This window comes from Peromyscus californicus, unplaced genomic scaffold (assembly GCF_007827085.1).
Source record: "Peromyscus californicus insignis strain IS unplaced genomic scaffold, ASM782708v3 Scaffold_12__1_contigs__length_115047231, whole genome shotgun sequence".
Taxonomy (NCBI): domain Eukaryota; kingdom Metazoa; phylum Chordata; class Mammalia; order Rodentia; family Cricetidae; genus Peromyscus; species Peromyscus californicus.
In genome coordinates, this window is record NW_026294413.1 from 48,051,634 (window position 1) to 48,071,588 (window position 19,955).

General features: G+C 44.3%; 1 protein-coding gene across 2 annotated transcripts in view; it reads left to right on the plus strand.

Annotated features, from left to right (window-relative positions):
* Gtf2f2 (general transcription factor IIF subunit 2) overlaps positions 1-19,334 on the plus strand; it is a 134,719-nt gene extending 115,385 nt beyond the window's left edge. For both annotated transcript variants that reach the window (XM_052732717.1, XM_052732718.1), the window contains exons 7-8: positions 4,841-4,984; positions 14,920-19,334. In XM_052732717.1, the coding sequence (XP_052588677.1) occupies positions 4,841-4,984; positions 14,920-15,039 (264 nt within the window). In that variant the 3' untranslated portion in view covers positions 15,040-19,334. The remainder of the gene's footprint in view (positions 1-4,840; positions 4,985-14,919) is intronic.
* The last annotated feature ends 621 nt before the right edge of the window (positions 19,335-19,955 follow it).

A 19,955-nucleotide genomic window follows, 5' to 3' on the forward strand; every position in this document is an offset into this window, starting at 1 on the left:
CTGCTCTGAAGAATTACTACCTCCTAAGAGATAATGACATACTAATCAGAAATGGAAGCATTGACTGAGGGAGAGGGAAGTAATCTTTCACAAAGATTTAAAATACAAAGCCATGATAGTCAAGGCTGTCACAGTCACTTCAGAAGTTGGAATAAAAGCCTCACAAAGACTGCCTTGACAAAGCAATCAGAGTATTTCTGCAAACAACAGTCTAGAATTTACAGACATCTGAATTATAATATTTTAATTGGTAGTGGGCGGCATTTATAATTTTAGTCAGTGATTAAGGTTTCAGCAATAACGATTGAGCATGTCTATATCACATCCACAGTCAATTTTCAACATGCAGTTATGTTTTAATCTTGAATAATTTGTTCTCTTGAGAAAATAAAATTAATTTCATCTGATAAGTTTGGGGAATATAAAACATAACTGGAGACTTAGCTTAAAGTGCTTTCTGAGTTAACATTTCTCTCTAACAGTTGGTTCCACAGTGATGTGGTCAGTGGAGGCGGGTGAAATACCAGTAAGTAGAATTCACATGACATAACAATTACTTCTGTGCCAGTAACATCTTAGTAATTTATACATTGCCCTGGCTGCTGATGAGCTGGCTGGCTGGCTGCTGGCTCTACATATCGTTCCCTTGCAGTTCCAGTGGGCATCAGTGAGAAGCGAAATACCCAACGGGGAAAGAAGCAACACTGGCTCAAAATAATCTTCTGGGTACAGTGGTTCATTGTGTTCAGAGTTTATTTGTATGGCCTCGTTTGTAGTGTTCAGTTGAGTACAGTACGAGGGGCACCGTTTTTATACTATGTAGTATAAAAAAAACAACAGTTACTTCAAGGCCTTAGCTTTGTCCTAAGTACAACATTAGGTTTTAGATGGCTTAGCACTTCAGAGCACTGGCTGCTCTTCCAGAGGACTTGGATTTGATTCCCAGCACCCCTGTGGTGGGCTCATAACCCCCTAGAACTCCAGTCCCAGGGGATCCATTGCCCTCTTCTGGCCTTTATGGGTACCAGGCACACACTTGATGCACAGACATACATGCATAGAGAACACCTGTGTACATAAAGGGAAAACAACAGCATTAGGTACTAATAGCTTGATGCATCTAAGTCTCTTTTAAGAGGATGTGAACACTGGGCCTACTTGGCTGATGATACCACAGATGAGAATTTAGATTATGAACCTGTCTTAGACATTGCCAAGGCAAATTTAACCAATTTATTTTAAAGCAGTTTTTTTCTATAAGTTATCGATAGTATGGACTCTAAGAACACTAAGTGTATGTTCCAATACGGAAAAGCTCTCTAATGAGGACTGATAGCTCCATTTTCATCGTTGCTGTTTTAGACACCTGGGTTTTCAGGTTACACTTGGTTTGGTGGTTGGGGTTTTTTATTTTGCTTTAGGCATGTAGTCCATGGCTAGCCTTAATCCTCTGTCGCTGAGGATGACCTTGATCTCTTGCTGGGGTGAGTGCACCACCCTGCCCTGTGTGCGTTTTCTCTTCGGTTAAAGAAGGAAAACACCAGAACCTGTGCAGCAGTCACTGTATTTGGGGTGAGAACATACCAACCAGGAATCTTGTTAATCTAGGTAGTATTTGGTTGTTTTCTTACTAATTAACATTTACTAATTATAATTTGAGCTTGTTTGTAATTTATTCTAAAAATCTTACCTTTGAGTCAAGCCTTACTGGCTCTAGATTTGGGGGTTGGAAAAAAAACAAAACACATAAATGTCTCACCATTGCAGAGTAGAATGTGTGCCTTCTCTAAGTGAGCCATCCTGCTTTACTGGTAAGATTACGATATCATTTTCCTACTGACCAGCCAGTTTCTTCAGTCATTTCAAACAAAGAAGACCTTGCTAATATGCCATCCATCACTCCTCCCGTTCCTGAGCTCAAGCCCTCCTATATTCTTCCAGCATAAATTAAAGCTGGGAGGGTAGCATGTTGTGATACTTGGTTTCGTGGGTTTGGTTCTGGTCACTCATGCTTTCTTGATTCCCCAGGATGATCATTCTCTTAATTCCATCTTTGGAACCCAGAGAAATCTTCTAAATCTTTTATAGCTGCACATAGGTATGCTATTTTATGTTATTTTCAAGATACCTCTCCTCCATTTTTGGATGCTTTTTTTTTTTTTTTTTTTTTTTTTTTTTGCTACTTAGGCAAGCATTCTACCACTGATCTCTATCCCTGGCCTTTTGTTTTGTTTTCTAATTTGAGATAGTCTTGCCAAGTTGCCTGGGGTAGCCTTGAATTCCCTCTGTAGCCCATGCAGCCTTGAACTTTTGGTCTTTTCTCAGCCTCCAAAGTAGCTGGAATCACAGGCCTGCACTAATAGGCCTGCCTCACTGAGAGAATCTTGAAACTGGCTTGGGCTTTATTCTACAGCATGCATTGGAGATTTTTCCTCTGTTACGATCTTGTCCTAGGAAGTTCAGTGATGTCCTACCACTGCATTTAAAATATAGAGTATAAGCTTAAGTGACTCAGAGTTGTTATCTCTGAGTGCTTGGGCTGTTCTGAAGCTGGTCCCCAGCTAGAGCCAGATTACTACAGTAATCTCAGTATGCAGGGTCTCCTCTCTGCTGGCCTCTTCCAGCCCACCAGAGCTTTAGTTACCCAGGGAGCTTCCTGACTGGCCTTTCAGCAGCACATTACTCTGCCTTGTGGTGAAGAAGAAGCTAAGCTTAACCAACTGGCCTAAATAAATAAATAAAGCTGGATATTCTGTGTGTGTGTGTGTGTGTGTGTGTGTACACACATGCAAGCACATAAAAGCTTTTTTTTCTTCTTTTTCCTCTTCTTTTGAGACGAGGTTTCTCAGTGGCTCAGAACTCTTCCAGAACCTCAGGTATCTGGAAGATGTCTATCTCTGCCTCCCCAGCACTAGGATTACAAGTACTTACCAGTATGCCTTGCTTTTTACCTGCATTCTTAGAATGGAACTCAGCTTTTACTAACTGAACTATCTTCCCAACAGATTATTTTTAATGCAAAGATGATTTTCTGCAAATGATTAGTACTGGGATAATAACAATGGGAGAGAACTACTTTTTAACTTTATTGACATTCACACAATTGTACAAAATACTGGATTTCATTATATTTCATACTTGTCTATAATACATTTTGATCATTTTCAAGCCCCTGCTATCATATCCTGCTCCCTCTCTCACTGCTCCCCTTTCTCTACCTTCAAGCTCTCCTGCTTTCATGTATTATCTCTATAGTTTTCATCATCATCAGTAGTACATGTTGTCTTAGGGTCACTATTGCCACTATGAAACACCATGACCAAAGTAGTTGTGGAAGAAAGGGTTTATTTGGCTTAACATTTCTATATTGCAGCCCATCATTGAAGGAAGTCAGGGCAGGAACTCAAGCAGGGCAGGAACCTGGAGGTAGGAGCTGATGCAGAGGCCATGGAAGGGTACTGCTTACTGGCTTGCTCCTCATGATTTGCTCAGTCTGCTTCCTTGTAGAACACAGGACCACGACCTCTCCCATCAATAACTAATTGCCTTATAGCCAGATCTTACAGATACATTTTCTCAATTGAAGTTCCCTTTCAGATAACTCTTATGTCAAGTTGACATAAAACTACGTGTGTGTGTGTGTGTGTGCGCGCGCGCGCGCGCACGCACGCGCGCGCACGCACGCGAGCGTACATGCATATTATATATACATACATACATACATATTCATACATACTTACAAATAATCTGCTGGTTCATTTAGCGTTGCTCATATATACTTTTTTTTCATGTGTATACAGTAACCAGTTAGGGGCTCATCCCTGGAGAAGACTTGATTCTCCTCTCAGCAGTCACCAGTTACTTGTGGCTTTTCATTTAGGGGTGGGACTTTCTGAGATTTCCCCGTTCAAGTTGCATGTCAACTGGTGTCATTATTCGGGTCCTATTTAGGTGACCATAGTGTTGCGATCCTATGGGTGCAGCTTCTCTGTCTGGTACAGAAAATACTGTCTCACCACAGATAGTCTGGTCCTCTGGCTTTTAATACTCTTTCTACTCCCTCTTCCAGTATGTTCCCTGAGTTATATTGTAGATAGATCTGTTGGCAGTGAGCACCCCAAGGTCAGTTGTTCTCTGCTTTTGACCATTTGTCGTTTTTTGTAATGGTCTCCATCTGCTGCAGAGAGATGCTTGTTTGATGAGGGGCGAGAGCTGCGTCCAGTGCTGGTGTGTGTGAAGATGTACAACACAGTGGGGTACATAACGATGGTCCTAGTGTCTTGGTTTTATTTGAATAAGGACAGCTGATAGCAGATAAAGGAAGATTCAGAAAAATGGTCTGCTGGTGTCGGTGCTGAGGGTATTACCTTTCTTGTTGTCACACCTCAGTGTGTAGAAGTAAAGCACAGCTGGGGTCAGAGGGAAGAATCCTTTCTTCCTAGTGCTTCCCTTCCCTGGTGCTAGAATACCTGCCCTGTAATGAGCCTGTGCCCGCCCGCCAACTCTGAGAGCCATGAAATCATCTTACTGTATTTTGATTAGTCAAAAACAAAGGAACTGCAAGTTAGTTTCTGGCTAGTCCAGGCTAACCAGGAAGAAAACCTCCTTGTGGGGAAATAAAGCGTCAAGGGAGACTGAAAATGGTTTAGAGCGGTGTTGTAACTGTCCTAGAGCCTGAAAGGTACTGAGAGTCCTGGGGCAACAAGACCCTGACTTTGAATCCCTGCCGGAGGCCTGATACCTTGAAACTTTCAATGTAGTTCTCAGATGACTAGGACTGAAATGCCTGTTTCCAAATGGTTCTGTTACATTGATACCTTTCTTCTGTGTTTGCCTATAGATTGAATATGAAAGGAAGAAGAAGGAAGACGGAAAGCGAGCTCGGGCAGACAAACAACACGTCCTAGACATGCTGTTTTCAGCCTTTGAGAAACATCAATACTATAATCTTAAGGACTTAGTGGACATCACAAAGCAGCCTGTGGTATGTATGTGTTTCTGCTGATCCTTAAGCATACCCTACTTCGTTAACATAGTATTAGTGAGGAGAAGCATGATTACGTTCACATCCACTCTTCTAATGACAGTTTATGTTGACACTCAGAAAACAAGTCTTCATTAATGCAGCTATGTCTTTCCAACATCCACCTCAGTACTTGAAATTTAAGATACATTTAAGGGCCACTGAAATGGCTCACTCTATAAAGGCATTCATGCACATGCCTGATGATCCCTGAACCCACTTCAGAAGGAGAGAACCCCCCTCCTGAAAGTTGTCTTCTGACCGTTACACACACACACACACCAAGACCCTCATGTGTGCAAGCGTGTGTGCACACACAATAATAAAATGTTAGGGCCAGAGAGATAGCTCGGTGATTAAGAGATTGGCTGCTCTTCTAAAGACTCGGGTTTGACTCATTGCCCCCACATGGCTTATAACCATCTATATCTCCAGGTCAGGAGATCTGACACCTCTCCAGCCTCTGCAGGCACCCAGGCATTCATGTGGTGCATGACATACATGCAGGCAGAACACCCTACACATACAATTAATAGTGGTGGTAAGGTCATAGACACATTTAATGGAAGTAATTTTGTATGAAGAAAAGGAACCTGTATTTTTAATATTAATCTGAGATCTGCTAAATGGTTCACATTCTTTTTAATTTCTGTTAAAGTGTTCCTGCTAGCTACACTGTTAGCAGCTCAGCGAATGCTTTCTTTCCCTTCGGCTTCACAGCCTGGGAAACAGCACTCAAACTAGATTAAAATATTTTTAAAGGAATAATTTATTAGCAAGCTGTGTTTCTTCTGGTTTTAATGACGTTTATCTTTTTACTTTTATATGTAAATATGTCTACATGAAAAGGCTGTTCAGACACTGACAGCAGATAAGCTCTTCCTGCAGAATAAAACATTCCCATAGTTAGACATGAGGAAATAAGCCAAGTGCAGGGGCATTCTAGTGATGCTAGGGAAAGGAAGTTCCTGTCCTTACCGTGGGGGTTAGGTTTGTTCATTTTGCCTGTACAGAAGGGAATTATTAGAATTTCTGTCTAGGGTAGATGTAGTGATGCATCTTTGTAATCTTAGTACTCAGAGGCTGGAAGATCCCAAGCTCAAGGATAATACACAATACATGTGTACCCTGTTTCCACAAACTCTTTCATCAGTTCAGTTTGGGGGTTTTTGTTTGTTTGTTTGTTTTTGTGGGTTTTTTGTTTTGTTTTGTTTTCATTTCACTCTTTGTGTATGAGTGTTTTGCCTTCATGTATGTCTGTGCCTGGGGAGACCAGAAAAGGGCATTGGATGCTGGGAATTGAACCCAGGTCCTCTGAAAGAGCAGCCAGTGCTCTTAACCACTGAGCCAGCTCTTCTGCCGTGGTCAGATAGTTGTTCTCTCTCACACGTGCTTGCTCGTCCTCTCTCTCTCTCTCTCCCCCTCCCTCCTCTCTTTTTCTCTCTCCCTCGTCCCCCGTCACACACACATACACACACAACCCTCCTGCCTTTCCCCTCTCCTCTCCATCTCTCATGTCCCATCCCCCACCTCCACCCCACTTTTACTTGCTGCCTGGCTACCTCACTTATATAACCTAGACTGACCTCAGACTCAAAATCCTCCTGCCTCAGTTACTATAGTTCTGGGATTAAAAGCACATGCCCCCATATTTACCTCTAGTTTTTTCTTTTCTCTTATTTTTTCTTCCTAAAACCCTTCATTTCTACAAGCAGACTTACTCATCACAGAAAGGGTAAGGTAGTCTTTATGTCATTCACTAGTATGTAGCTTATATAGGCAACCAAAGCAATAGAACCTTCTCAAAGACAGCCAGTTTGAAAAGACCAAGCTTTGGTACCTGATACAAAGTCAGCATATGATACCTATTTAACGGAATGTTTGTATGTGATTGAGCTTTTAGCTTTTTCTTCTCTCTCTATAATATGAAACATTGAGAGATGTTCAGTGGTTAGAGCATTGGCTGTTCTTCCAGAGGACCAAGATTTGATTCCCAGCACCATATGACAATGCATAACTGTCCAGAATATAAGGGATCCAGTGCCCTCATCTGGATTCCGTGGGAACCGGTATACATGTAGTGCACAGACAGGCAAAACACTCACACATGAAATAAAATGAAAATAACTTAAACATATTTAATAATAAAAATAAAATATGAAATAGAGGAAACCTGTTATTTCTCCCCAGCTCTTGGTGATCTTTAACATTTGCTCTGTTTTGTCTGGTCTTCCTCCATGTTTTATCGATAAACTAGAAGCACACATAACATTGCCTTTAAAAACACAAGCCATTGAAAAGTTTAGTTGTGCCCTTTGAAACATGAAGCTGCCGATAGCACTCTGAGACCTGACACCCTGCTTCCAGCATCTCCTCTTTACCCATGTGCATCTGTAGTAATGCCGTAGAGGCCGCTCCGATTATAACTGAGCCTTGTCATTTCCTTGCACTCGGTCCTCCCGGTGTGTTTATTATTTTGTAGGTGTGGGTGTACATGTAGAAGTCAGAGGATAGCTTGAGAGAATCAGTTCTGTCTCCCACGTAGGTTCCACAGATGAAACTCAGGTCATCGGGCTTGGCTACAGGTACCTCTACCTCTGAACCATCTCACCAGCCCCCAAGTGCACCACCTTTTAATTCAAAATGGATAGTTGAATAATCGACATGCTTCTAATAGAGTAGGTTTGAGTCACAAGAAAAGTGCAACTTGGTGCCCATACTCACACAATCCTGCCTAACAGTCGCTTCTCTGCATGGCAGGTATTCCATAAGTAAAGCAGTTATGGTGCTGTATCAGCAGTCAGGTGGGATTAGCCTGGGACTCAGAAGCTATTTCCAGATAGGCCTAAGTAAAGATCTAAATAAATAGTAAAGATCTGGAGAAATGACTCAGCAGTTAAGAGCACTGATTGTTCTTCCAGAGGACCCAACCGTCTGTAACTTCAGGCCCTGGGGATCCAATGCCCTCAGGAGCACCAGGCATGCATGTGATGTACATACGCACATGCAGGCAAATACACACATAAAATAAAAATAAGTAAACTTGGGGCTGGAGAGATAGCCCCATGAGTAACAAACAGCAAGAGACCTAGGTTTGATTCCCAGGACCCATGTGGTGGCTCATAGTGTCTGTAACTCCAGTTCTAGGGAATCCAACAGGCATATTACAGGCTAAATACCCATACACATAAAATAAAATAATCTTTTAAAAAGGATTAGAATAAAAGTAGTTTAAGCAAAATTTGGAGTCGAAGATTGTGTGATGTTTCTCCAAGGATAAAGTAGCTAGAGAATTTGAAATCGAGTGCATCTTTCCCATGAGACCTGGAGACTTTCAAGCATATCCTACTGGGGTCTGTGATTGGTGATGATTCCCAGTTACAAGGGACAGAAAGCAACTAGAACTAGTGTCCACAAAACTAGGAGGTATCCCTCATGTAGCTGTAAAGTTCCAGGCCATGGCTTTAGAGGCAGCTCGAACTTGCTTCTCATGTTATTTACTTTAGACTGTTCCTTCCCCTCTTTCCATCTTCCTTGTTTGTTGTCTTTATTGTAAGCAGATGCTTGCCCGTTAGAGTAGCCAAAATGGCCTCCTCCCAGCTAGCAGCCACTCAGAAGACCTATCCTGGTTATTCCTGTAAAAGACCCAGGGTGGGTTCCGATAAGTTCAATAGGAGTTGAGTGTCTGTTTCTGTTTTTGTTTTCGTTTTGTCTTGTTTTTCGAGACAGGGTTTCTCTGTGTAGCTTTGAGCCTTTCCTGGATCTCGCTCTGTAGACCAGGCTGGCCTCGAACTCACAGAGATACGCCTGGCTCTGCCTCCCAAGTGCTGGGATTAAAGGCGTGCGCCACCGCCGCCCGGCTGAGTGTCTGTTTCTGGACTAGGAGGTCAGGTCAGGAAATGCTCTAGCATATTAATTCCAGATACAATGTAGTCAAAGCACAGCTTAGGAGGGGAGCTGCACATGCAGTTTATGCATATGCATGTGGACACGGGTCACCATTGGGTGTCAGTCCTCAGGTGCCTCCTGCTGTTGTCCTTTGTCTCACTGTTGTTGTTGCTGGCTCACTGGCCTGAGCCTTCTCATTAGCCTTGGGTGGTGGGCCAGCGAGCCCCAGGGGCCTGCCTGTCTCCTCCTTAGTGCTGTGATTACAAGCACACCTTCCATGCCCAGCTTTTTCACAAGGGCTCTAGGGCTCACCCTTAGGACATGCTTGCTTGGCAGGAACTTTACTGACCAAGCCACCCCTCAGAACAGAACTTGATTTCCATACCTTACCAAGCATTTAGTAAGTAATGCTGACACCCAGGTTGCTCAAGCCAGACAGAAATTCCTATTCTTCATGCTGTGGACTACAAATCCTGGCCTGTGGGCTTCCTACTTGGGTCCTTAAAGTAAAAGGTAGCATAGAGACTGATTTTCTTTTCTTAAGATTTATTTTTATTTTATGTGCATAGGTGTTATTGGACCTAAATCTTAACAACTCAGCCATCTCTCCAGCGCCAAGACTGATTTTTCTACCTAACAGGTCCAGGGCAGGGCTGAGGCTTGGACACAGTTGTCCTGACTTCAGCTGAGGAATGTCATTATTGTGTCCTCTGAGATTTATTCCAGCACATATATAGATCTGTGGACAAGCAAGGAAAATTTTCCTGACAGCCTTTTTAATGAGGAGGGAAATGTGTTTTCCTCACAATAAGGTTCCTTTCTGCTTTTCATGTAGTATACAACCAGTGGAAACCCAGAGAAGACACAGGATGGGGGTGGGGTGGCTAGTGAGGTGAAAAGGAGAAACCCGCAGGCCCCAGCACCACCTTCCTCTCCTGTTCACAGTTTAGTCTGTCTGAAGTAGTGGGAGCATCTGTTGCCTTTCTTCGCTGTTTACTCCTAATGTGTCCTTCGTTTCTTCATGAGCAGTTCTGTGCCTTGAAGTCACTAACAGCCTCATCACCGGTCCTATGTTCTGTTGACATCTCTGACAGGAGTCACTTACTCACGCAGAAAATTCTGTTTATGACACCCTTCCTCCTGTGGTACCCTGTTACATGACACACAATCCCCATGTGCCACCTGGGGCACACAGATCTGCATATTGGGCACTTGATCTACACTTGTGGGGCCAGTTTTGTGACTAGAAGCCAAACAGCATCTATGATTAACTTACTGAAAGCATTAGTAGCTGTAATCTGCTCTATGACAGAGCTGTTCATTCATAATCAAGTTCAGTTGATTTATTATTATGTAAATAATGCTTATCACTGAAATGCTTAATAAAATGAAATGCAGATCAGTCCTCTGAGGTTGGCAGAGCTGGAGAAGGAAAGAACTGGGTGGGTGACGTGGCAGGAAGCAGAGAGGAAACCATGGGTTGCTTGCAGCTCGTCCTAGGCTGGAGGAGGGCAAGTGTGGAAGTCCATTGGCCGATTCTGACTTGTTACTCACCGGTCGTGTCCTGAACACAAACACAAAGCCCATCCTGATCCTCTGGCCCTGTGCTCAGGTATGCTTTGCTGCTTCCTTCCCGGAACCTGTGGCACTGTGTCCCCCTTTGCTCTGCTCCGCTCGCTGTTGCTTCCCTCCCACACATCCCTTTGATGAGCGCCAAGGCTGAGCCAGTGTCTGAATGACGTGCTGCATTGTGGCCCACACTAATGAGAAACATCCTAGTCCCATGTGACTCGAAGCTCTGCCGGTTGCTGGCGTCCTTTCTGAAAGGCAGGCATTGAGGTGGGAAAGTAAGTTGGATGGCTGCTCAGTTTTTAAGTATGTGCTTCTCTCTGCACAGAATTACTGTCGGTTGAAATGATCAAGTACCCATCCTCAGAGAACTTAAGAGCTTCACAGGCAGGGGCAGCGGCCCGGCCCTTCTCAGTGCTCCTACAGCACGCTGTGTATGTGACTGTCCTGTGCTTGCCTAGGTACACCATGTCTCCACCCGATCCGGTCTGCAGGGAAGCCTGAGGTTCTGTCTCACTTGAGTGGCATGTCGTCGGTGCCGGAGTAAATACTGGAGTGGATAACTGAGGGAGTGAGATTAGCAGTGGTCAGTCCACGTACAAATTTTAACATTTCGTCTCTCTCTCCAGCATTATTATGTGGTCTGGTATGCTTTCCTGCATACAGCTACAGCACAGCTTTTCATAATGAACATTCAAATTCAGGTAGTGCAGTTCACTCAGTTTTGCTCCTCAAACTGTCACTGCCTGTTCCAGAAGTAAGACTCCAAAAAGTATAAGTAACAAGAATTGGAGTTCATGAAGCTCATCTCTACAGACCTTCTTAGCAGCTCCCCAGTCACTCTGCTACCTAGTCAGTTGCTCAAGCACCCCTACTCACTCAAATAGTACCCGGCCGGCATCAGTGATGTACAGGGAGGCCTGGCAGGGGCACATAATTTAAGAGGAGAAAGACATGTAAAGAAATAAAGCCCTGAAGACAGTCTAAGCACAGAGAGCCAAAACTGGGTTATCACAGTGGCAGGGTGGGCAGTGTGGAATGCAGTTGTATGGGTTGAGATGAGTGCTGAAGAAAAAAACTGGGTTATCACAGTGGCAGGGTGGGCAGTGTGGAATGCAGTTGTATGGGTTGAGGTGAGTGCTGAAGAAAATTTCTCTGCACAAGTGACATAAGCCAAGTGTAAAGGATAAAAGGTTGAGCTATGAGGGCAGGGTAAGCATTACAGGGAGGAGGCACCTAGCATGGCGAACTCAGAAGCACAGAGAATGGCAAGTGGGACCCAGGACAAGCCAGCCAGAGTAGATGCCCCTGAAGGAACCTGAGATGAGACTTACAAGCCAGGAGACATCTTTGAAACACCTCACTGTTGTCTGTTATGCTGACTAGTTTTAAATCAACTTGACACAAGCTAGAGTAATCTGAAAGGAGGGAATCTCAATTGAGAAAGTTTCTGTAAGATCTGGCTCTGTGGCATTTTCTTAATTAGTGATTGATGTGTATAGGCAGAGTTATTTGTCAGGACTGCCGGCTCCTCAATAAACACACAGAGACTTAATAAATTATAATGCTCGGCCAGCTCTTAGAACTTAAATTAACCCATATTTCTTATCTAAGTTCTACCACATGGTTCATGACTTGTTACCTCATTTTTTATACATCCTGCTTCCTCTGTTGGGCTCACAACTCCTCTGACTCCGCCCTTCTTCATCCCAGCGTTTTCTCTGCCTTGAAAATCCTGCCTAGCCATCAGCCAGTCAGCTTTGTATTAATAATGAGAGCAATACATATTTACAGTGTACAAAGGTTGTTCCACAGCAGTTAGGGGAGGGCCCAGATCATTGTGGGTGGTGCCATCCCTGGGCTGGTAGTTCTGGGTTCTATAAGGAAGACCTCTTCCTCCCGTTAGGGATTTTTCTGAACATGTTTTACCCTGTAGCTACTACTTCTTTCTCGCACACGCTGTGCCTACCCCCCTTGCCAAGGCCTTTTATTTTGTTGGAGTACAATGTCTTGTGATTTGAAACATCCTAAAGGCAGAGGAAACTTAAAAGCACCACCCTGCAGGGTTATAGCCGGGGTAAGTGTTTTTCTGATTCTGTTTTGTTACTTGACCGGGTCAGTAGGCAGTGATTATCCCCTTCTTACTGTTGCGATAAGTTCGTGTACTGCATGGGAAACAGCCAGCTTGTAGAGTGAAGACTTTGTCTTTGTGGTTGTGAGCCTAGCCCCTGCCAGCTGAGCCATCTCTCCATCCCTGTGCAGACACTCTCACTGTTTCATGGTGAACACTTCTGGCCTTCCATCTTCTTGGCCTAGATTATAGGTAGGCACACAGCTGGAAATCAGGAGAGCTCTCTTCTCTGGGCTGCTGAAATGCTCCTGGTGGTGGCTGTTTGCGTGTAGCCCCACTCTGGTGCATCTACAGCCACGTGATTGTTCGTGCACCAGCATCTTAGCAGCCGCACAATAGACCATTCTTCTGGAATTCTACAAAGATGTCATTCTTGGCACCTAAACTGAGATCATTTGTGCCTGACCCATCATTTTCCATTTATGAATCCAGTTTAATTAGAAAGTAGTTTATGAACAGTGTCCCATTTTTCAAGTGTAATTTGAAATAGCAGATGGCAGACGTGCACATTACCTGCATGCCCAAGCCTCTGCTTACTCATTCACACTCATTCCTTCAGCAAAGCTGACTATAGAAGGTGTGGGAGGCTGGGAGGCAGGCAAGCCGCCTGGGAACCCAGGACTCACTGTTCATTGCTGCCACCTGCTGGGGCCTGTTTGCTGGGCTGGGAAGGCTGGCCAGGAGACCAGGGACCTTCACAAGCTCTAGTTTTCAGCTGTTAAATTCCCAAATGGCGGCCTACCCTGGCTGAATGGATTGTGCTGTATTATTCCAAATCAGCCTGGGTAGGAATTTGACTATTGGGTAACTTGCGGTGTCCTGCCCTGGTTCAGAGAACAAAGGATATGTATCAAGGGCTCACTGATCCTGGAGTGTCAGAGCTTCAACAGCCTTAAAGCAGATACGGTGGAACTTCAGAGTAGTTGAACAAATCAGCTAGGGACTTGGCCAAAGGCAGACTTCCTCTTGCCTGGCATGGTGAAGCATGTCCCTAATACCAGTACTCTCAGGGAAACAGAGGAAGGAAGAATTCAGGCTTGAGGATCAGCCTAGACAGCTTCATGAGATCTTGTCTCAAAAAACAAGGACAAGTCTGCATATGGTGGCACTCCGGAGGCTGAGAAAGGCAGATCTCTACTAGTTTAGGGCCAGCCTGGTCTACATAGAGAGTTGCAGGCCCTGTTTTTATGGGAAGGGGGCATAGTGGCATACACCTTTAATCCCAGTACTCTAAAAGCAGAAGCGGGTGGATTTCTGTGAGTTTGAAGCTAGCTGGGCATATGCACGCACTGGAGCTTGCTAAAGATCCACACACACTGTGGTTTGGGTAGTAATGCGCGCAGTGCAAATGCTATCTGGGCAGTGGCTCCTCCACCATTAGTGCCTCTCCTGAGTGAATTAGCTCTCCTCCTGCAATGAGAGCAGCCATCTTAATATTGGGACGATTCTTTGAAGCACATAGTCAAATTAGGTTGATTGGGTTTTCTGTGGCAGAACACATCATTTGTGAATAATTAACTTCTTTCTCTTAGAAGCTACTATAATTTGTATTGGTCAGTTTATAGTGGGTGCTTCAGTGAGCTTTGGCAAGTAGGCAGGGTTTTGTAGTACATTAACTGGTGTGCTCATTATTAGTTCTTAGTCCTCTCCCGTGTTTGGCAGGCTCGGGCAGCACCAAGATGATACCTTTCCTTATTCTACAGGAAGGGAGTATTCTGAAACTCAAAGTTGGAAGAGCCGTGTTAGTCGGATGGAGTGTGGCTCTCAGTTTTAGTCCCAGCACTCGGGAAGTGGAGGCTCATGGAACACTGGAAGTTGAGGCCTCTCTGGCTTACATCCGTGGTCTAGACCAGCCGAGACTGCGTGATGAGATCCTGTCTGTAAAAGAGGAAACCTCATCTTGGCATTGGGAATTCTAGATACTTGTTCTGTGCTTGCTTCTTGACGTTTACTTCCCGTCCCTGTGGTTGTGTGTCATTTGTGTGTGTGCTCGGAAACTGCTGACTGCAGCCTGTGGACCAAGTCCATTAAGCCACTGAAGTCAAGAGCGGATAGCCCTCCGTATAGTTCGGTGAACATTCAGCAGCCATCCCTAAAGCGTGTTCTCCTAGCCCTTGATACACATAGTTGAGTGTTTAGTGGGGTGTGCTGGTCAACCTCTTCTTGAAAACCCCACTTGGGTTTAAGAAACATTGGCTTTGTTACTTGTGAATAATTAGTGTATTTCAAGTGTTATTTTCTGCCTTAATAATCTCCTGTGGTGTTTTTGTTTGTTTATTTGTTTGTTTTGTTTTGTTTTGTTTTTTAGGGATACCTGAAAGAAATCTTGAAAGAAATTGGCATTCAGAATGTAAAGGGGATTCACAAAAATACCTGGGAGCTGAAGCCGGAGTACAGGCATTACCAAGCCGAAGAGAAGAGTGACTGAGAAGCATGCGGGTGCTGAGCAGTGAGAGGGCGCCGTCAGCCAGCGGCTCACACCGCACTGACCGCCTGCGGGACAGCACAGACAGCAGGTCGGCAGGTCCTCTCAGGAACCTGTTAAAGCTGGCGTTCCTTCCATAAAGTTTCTCAAGTGCTTTTTAAAGAGAAAGGTGTTATTTATAGACTAAACTTGGGTTAAATAAACCATAGCATTCAGCTGGGCATGCTAGCGCATGCCACATGTCCAACACTCTGGAGGACGAGGCAGGAAGATGCCAGTTTGAGGCCAGCTGGAACACACAGCAAGACCCTCCCTCACAAAAGTAAAAAATGTTTTCTTGGTATGGATAGGGGGTTGAGAATTAAAACTGCTTTTGTTTTTAAGGGTTAACTTTTCAAGTATAAGTAGGATATTTCCTAAATGAAAATTGTCTATATTGCTGAGAAACTAATGAGAGAGGGTCATCAACTACAGAAACTGTTAAGACAACACAGTCCAAGTTCCTTTTTCTGAAACTGAAGAGGGAACTCGTCTCCACAGAGGTCATGTTCACCTTCAAGCTTACATCAATAAAGGGACCTGTTCACTTTGTACTAAACAGCAGCTTTCATCATTGGTCTATTTTACCCTTATGATACGATAAGAGAAACAGTCCAAACTGTGGGTGTTAGTGTTCCTTTTTGTTTACTTTTAAAATAAGAAAATCAGGGCTAGAGAGTGGGTGCAGGTTATGGGCATACATTGCTCTTGCAGAAGATATGAGTTTAGTTCCCAGCATTCACTTAGAATGGCTCACAGCTGCCTATAGCTCCAGCTCCAAGGGACCCATACCCTCTTCAGGTCTGCTTAGGCAGCCACACATACATTCACACAGACACATACATGAGAATGTTTTTTTAAATCTCTTAATAATCATTGAAAATTAAGAACCTTTGCATTTCAAGATAAATCTCCTCTAACCAGATATAAGTTCTTTGGAGCCTGGCTCTGGCCTGAGAATTTCACTTCCCACTCTGCAGGCAAGAGCTGACCTTTGACTATCAGATCCCATTGCCAGCTGAGTCGGGGCTGTAGGGTGGTGCAGCTGAGGTAGAAAAGGCTGGCACTGTTTCCTAGAGCATCCAAATACCCTTTTCTTGTCATCTTTAATTGATTGTGGATGGAAGCAGTCCATGCACACCATGAGTTTCTTCTAGACAAAATGCCACGTGTTAAAGCAGTCCTAAATCACACCTGCCATGCAAAAGATCCTTCAACAAAGTAGGCACATGGAAAAGTTGCTTAGAGCTCATTTGCATTTTATTCTTTACTCTGGATGCCTGCAGCCAAGCTGTACAAATGCCGGAAATGTAAGAAAATGTTGTATAATTAAAGCAAGGAAATAATTTTTCATTAAGAGAAGGACCTTAGCCAGTGGTGGAGGTGCACATCTTTAATCCCAGTGCTCAGGAGGCAGAAGCAGGTGGATCTCTGACTGACTTCCAGGACAGCCAGTGCTACACAGAGAAACCCTGTCTCAAAGGAAAAAGAAAAGGGAAAGGGAGAAGGAACTTACACCATTATTTGCTTTAGTGGCATATCACCAGAATGCTGAGGGTAAGTGCCGCTGTTGTAAGAACAGTGTTGTTTTGTCCTCCCTGTAAGACACAAACCTACTAAGGAAGGTAGTCTCGGTCCTCACCCACCCTCCTGATATAGGAGCCAAGTATGCTCTGCCCCTTGGCTCCACTTTTTAAAAACCTTGTATTCTCTGACAATTTCATGCACGTATCCGTTGATCACATCCACTCCAACTTCCATTCCCCCCACTTGTGCATAACTAGAAGCCTAACGTCCAGAAGCCTGTGCTGGTGTCATGGTAACTGCAGAACTTAGTGTGTGGGTAAATTTTACAGTATGTGCCATCCCACAGGACTTGCCATCAACACAAGGATGCCCTCTCTGCTCAGTTTGTTTTTGTAGATGTCGGTAATACCACCATCTCCTTAATAGAACACCAAGTTGGAAATTATACTGGACGGCTCTCTTGAGTCTTCCTCTGGTTACCATTTCAGTTTTTCTGTATCAGCCACAGCCTGTTAGCTGCTTTGCCTTTCATCCAGTGAGATATTCAGAGGCCTGACTGGCCTTCCCAGAGACAGCACAGCCCTGATGAGGGAACAGAGTCAGGCTCATAGCAGACAGGAAACGGATGAGCAGAGCCCTTCCTTGCAGGGCTGTTGAGTATGCTCCTGAGGAGTCTTTGGTAACTCGATGGAAGGAAGAAAGACGAGTTCCAGTAGGACACACACAGAAGATACAACAGCAGCAGACTACCATGCAGGTCCTTTAAGACCGTCTGCTGCCCACTTGACATCTTCTAGACCACCGGTGATGCACTCCCAGGACTCAGCTGTGACATTAGTAAGCACTCAGCTGGATGTTCAAAGGCGTCTGTCACATGTGGACCTCCAAAGAGACAGTGCTGTGCCTTGAACTTCAAAAGTGAATACTGTTCTTTCCACAGTGACGCTAAAGGGGAGAATTCAGTCATGTGTCACCAATATGTTCAGCATACAGAAAAGTTGGCATCACAACTCTGAAAAGATCTCTCAGAACCAGTAACAAAACAAACTACATGGTTTTAAATTGGCAATAAATGTAAACATAACGTTTCTTATAGGGTTGGATCAGTAGCACATGAAAAGCTGCCCAACAATCAGTGGTAACTAGAGAAATGAAATTAAGACCATAAAAATATGCCACTTGCCTGCTGGGTAGGTAAAACCTGTCTATAGAAACTTGGCAGTATCAGGGGCTAGTGCCCAAGGAAAGCGGCCAGAACTCACAGACACTGTCCATGGTCCTGCAGAATGACGCAGCTCTTGAAAAAAATTTTAGAAGCTTCTTAGAGTTAAGCATGCAACTCTGCAGTCCTGCTACCAGGAGATGAAGATGCACATGTTTAGAAACCTGTAGCTTCAGCCGGGCGGTGGTGTTGCACGCCTTTAATCCCAGCACTCGGGAGGCAGAGCCAGGAGGATCTCTGTGAGTTCGAGGCCAGCCTGGTCTACAGAGCGAGATCTAGGACAGGCACCAAAGCTACACAGAGAAACCCTGTCTGGAAAAACCAAAAAACAAACTTGTGGCTTCAATTTCAATCACCAAATCCTGGAAAGCACTCAGATGTGCACCAGATAGATCAGACTTTGGTATAGTCTTGTATTGGGTCTCTTCCCATACTGAAGATGAGGGACTCCTGATACACGCAGTTGGATAGATCTCTGGTACATTTGATGTGGCCACCTACTGTGTGCTTCCATCCAGCATCTGCAAGAGCAGAACAGGGGGAAAAATGTAGGCCAGTATTTGTATGGGGTATACTTAGGAGATACTATAAAGACAAGGGAACTTCGGACAATGAAAAAGCTGATTGCTTCTGTGATTATATGATATGAATGAAAATTTGATGTGCATGTTTAAAAGGTGCCTTACTGCAGATAAGTCTTGTCAGGTGTGGTGGCATATGCCTGTAATCCTAGCAGAGGGTAAACTGAGGCAAGAGGACTGCACTTCCAGCCCAGGCCACATAGCAGGACCCTGCCAACAGATAGTTTTAAAGGAGAGAGGGACATGTTTTCAGACTACTTAAATTTGGCGGGGGGGCAGACTAGGGAGTTAGCCTTGGGCCTGTGCATACTAGTTGTGTTCTCCACAAAGCACTTAGTATCCCAGACAGGCCTGGAGCTTTGGATCCTCTTACCTTAGCCTCCTGAGTAGCCGGGGTTGTAGGCCTGTACCACAAGGCCCTGGTCAAACTGACTTTTTCAAAATAGAGTGAAAACGAGAACAAATGTCCATTAACAGGGAAGGTTAAGTAACTGGTCTATGTAATGGAATGTCTACAACAGTTTAAAAGAATGTGGTATGCTGTGGTGAACTGACAGTTTCCTGCGCTTCAGTATCAACGTGTTTCAGAACAATGCTAAGGGCTAGAGAGATGGCTCGGTCGTTAAGAGCACATGTTGCTCTTGCAGAGGACCGAGTTTTGGATCCCAGCTCCTACAGTGATTCACAGCTAACTAACTACAACCCCAATTCCAGAGGCTCTGACCACCAGACACTTGGTACACATGCATGTGTGGCAAAAAGGCAAAACAGTCATACACATGAACTAAGTAAATCCGAAAAGTTAGCAAATGTTAATTGTGGGTGTTTGAAATTCTGCATAATGTAAGCAGGATAAACTTTTAAGAACACTTTTTGTAAGATGCTGGTTACAGTAATAAAAATAAAACTAGCTATTTTTTGAGAGCATACATGTTTGTAAACACATAAGAAAATGCCAGGGGAGCATACCTAACTTAGAGTACTACCTGTGGGGGGTAGGAACATAGGGCAAAACAAGGTGTTTCTCTCTCTGAGTCTGTACGTTGAAACTGTATTCATTATGTGGTATGTGCATGTGTCTCCAAGCTCAAAGGGAAAGTGTGCCTCTAACAGAGTTCATTAGCTAAAGACTATTCCAACAAATACATGGGATTCCATCTCCCCCCACTTGGCCCACTTGGGCTTTACAGTTTGAAGATCCCTCAACCCCTACCATGGAGCAAGAACACCCTCCAGAGGACTAAGTGGAGGTGACGAGAAAAGACATGGTTCACCAGACACTTAGTAAGTTTCACACACGTGTCCTGAGCTCACATAAGCCAGGTCCCTACAAATGGAGTCTCTACGGTGTTAGCACTCTGAACTGGTTTGCCTGTTGCCTTGGTGTGTTTTCCTAGGGTTAGTATTGATAAATCCCACCCTTTCCAAAGGGAAAACCATACCTGAAGTAAGAGATGAACACTGAGACACTGGAGTGTGGGTTGATTTAAAAAAAAAAAAAGGGGGGGGGCTGTTTCTAAGCAATGCACAGTAAAACAATGTCTTGCCAA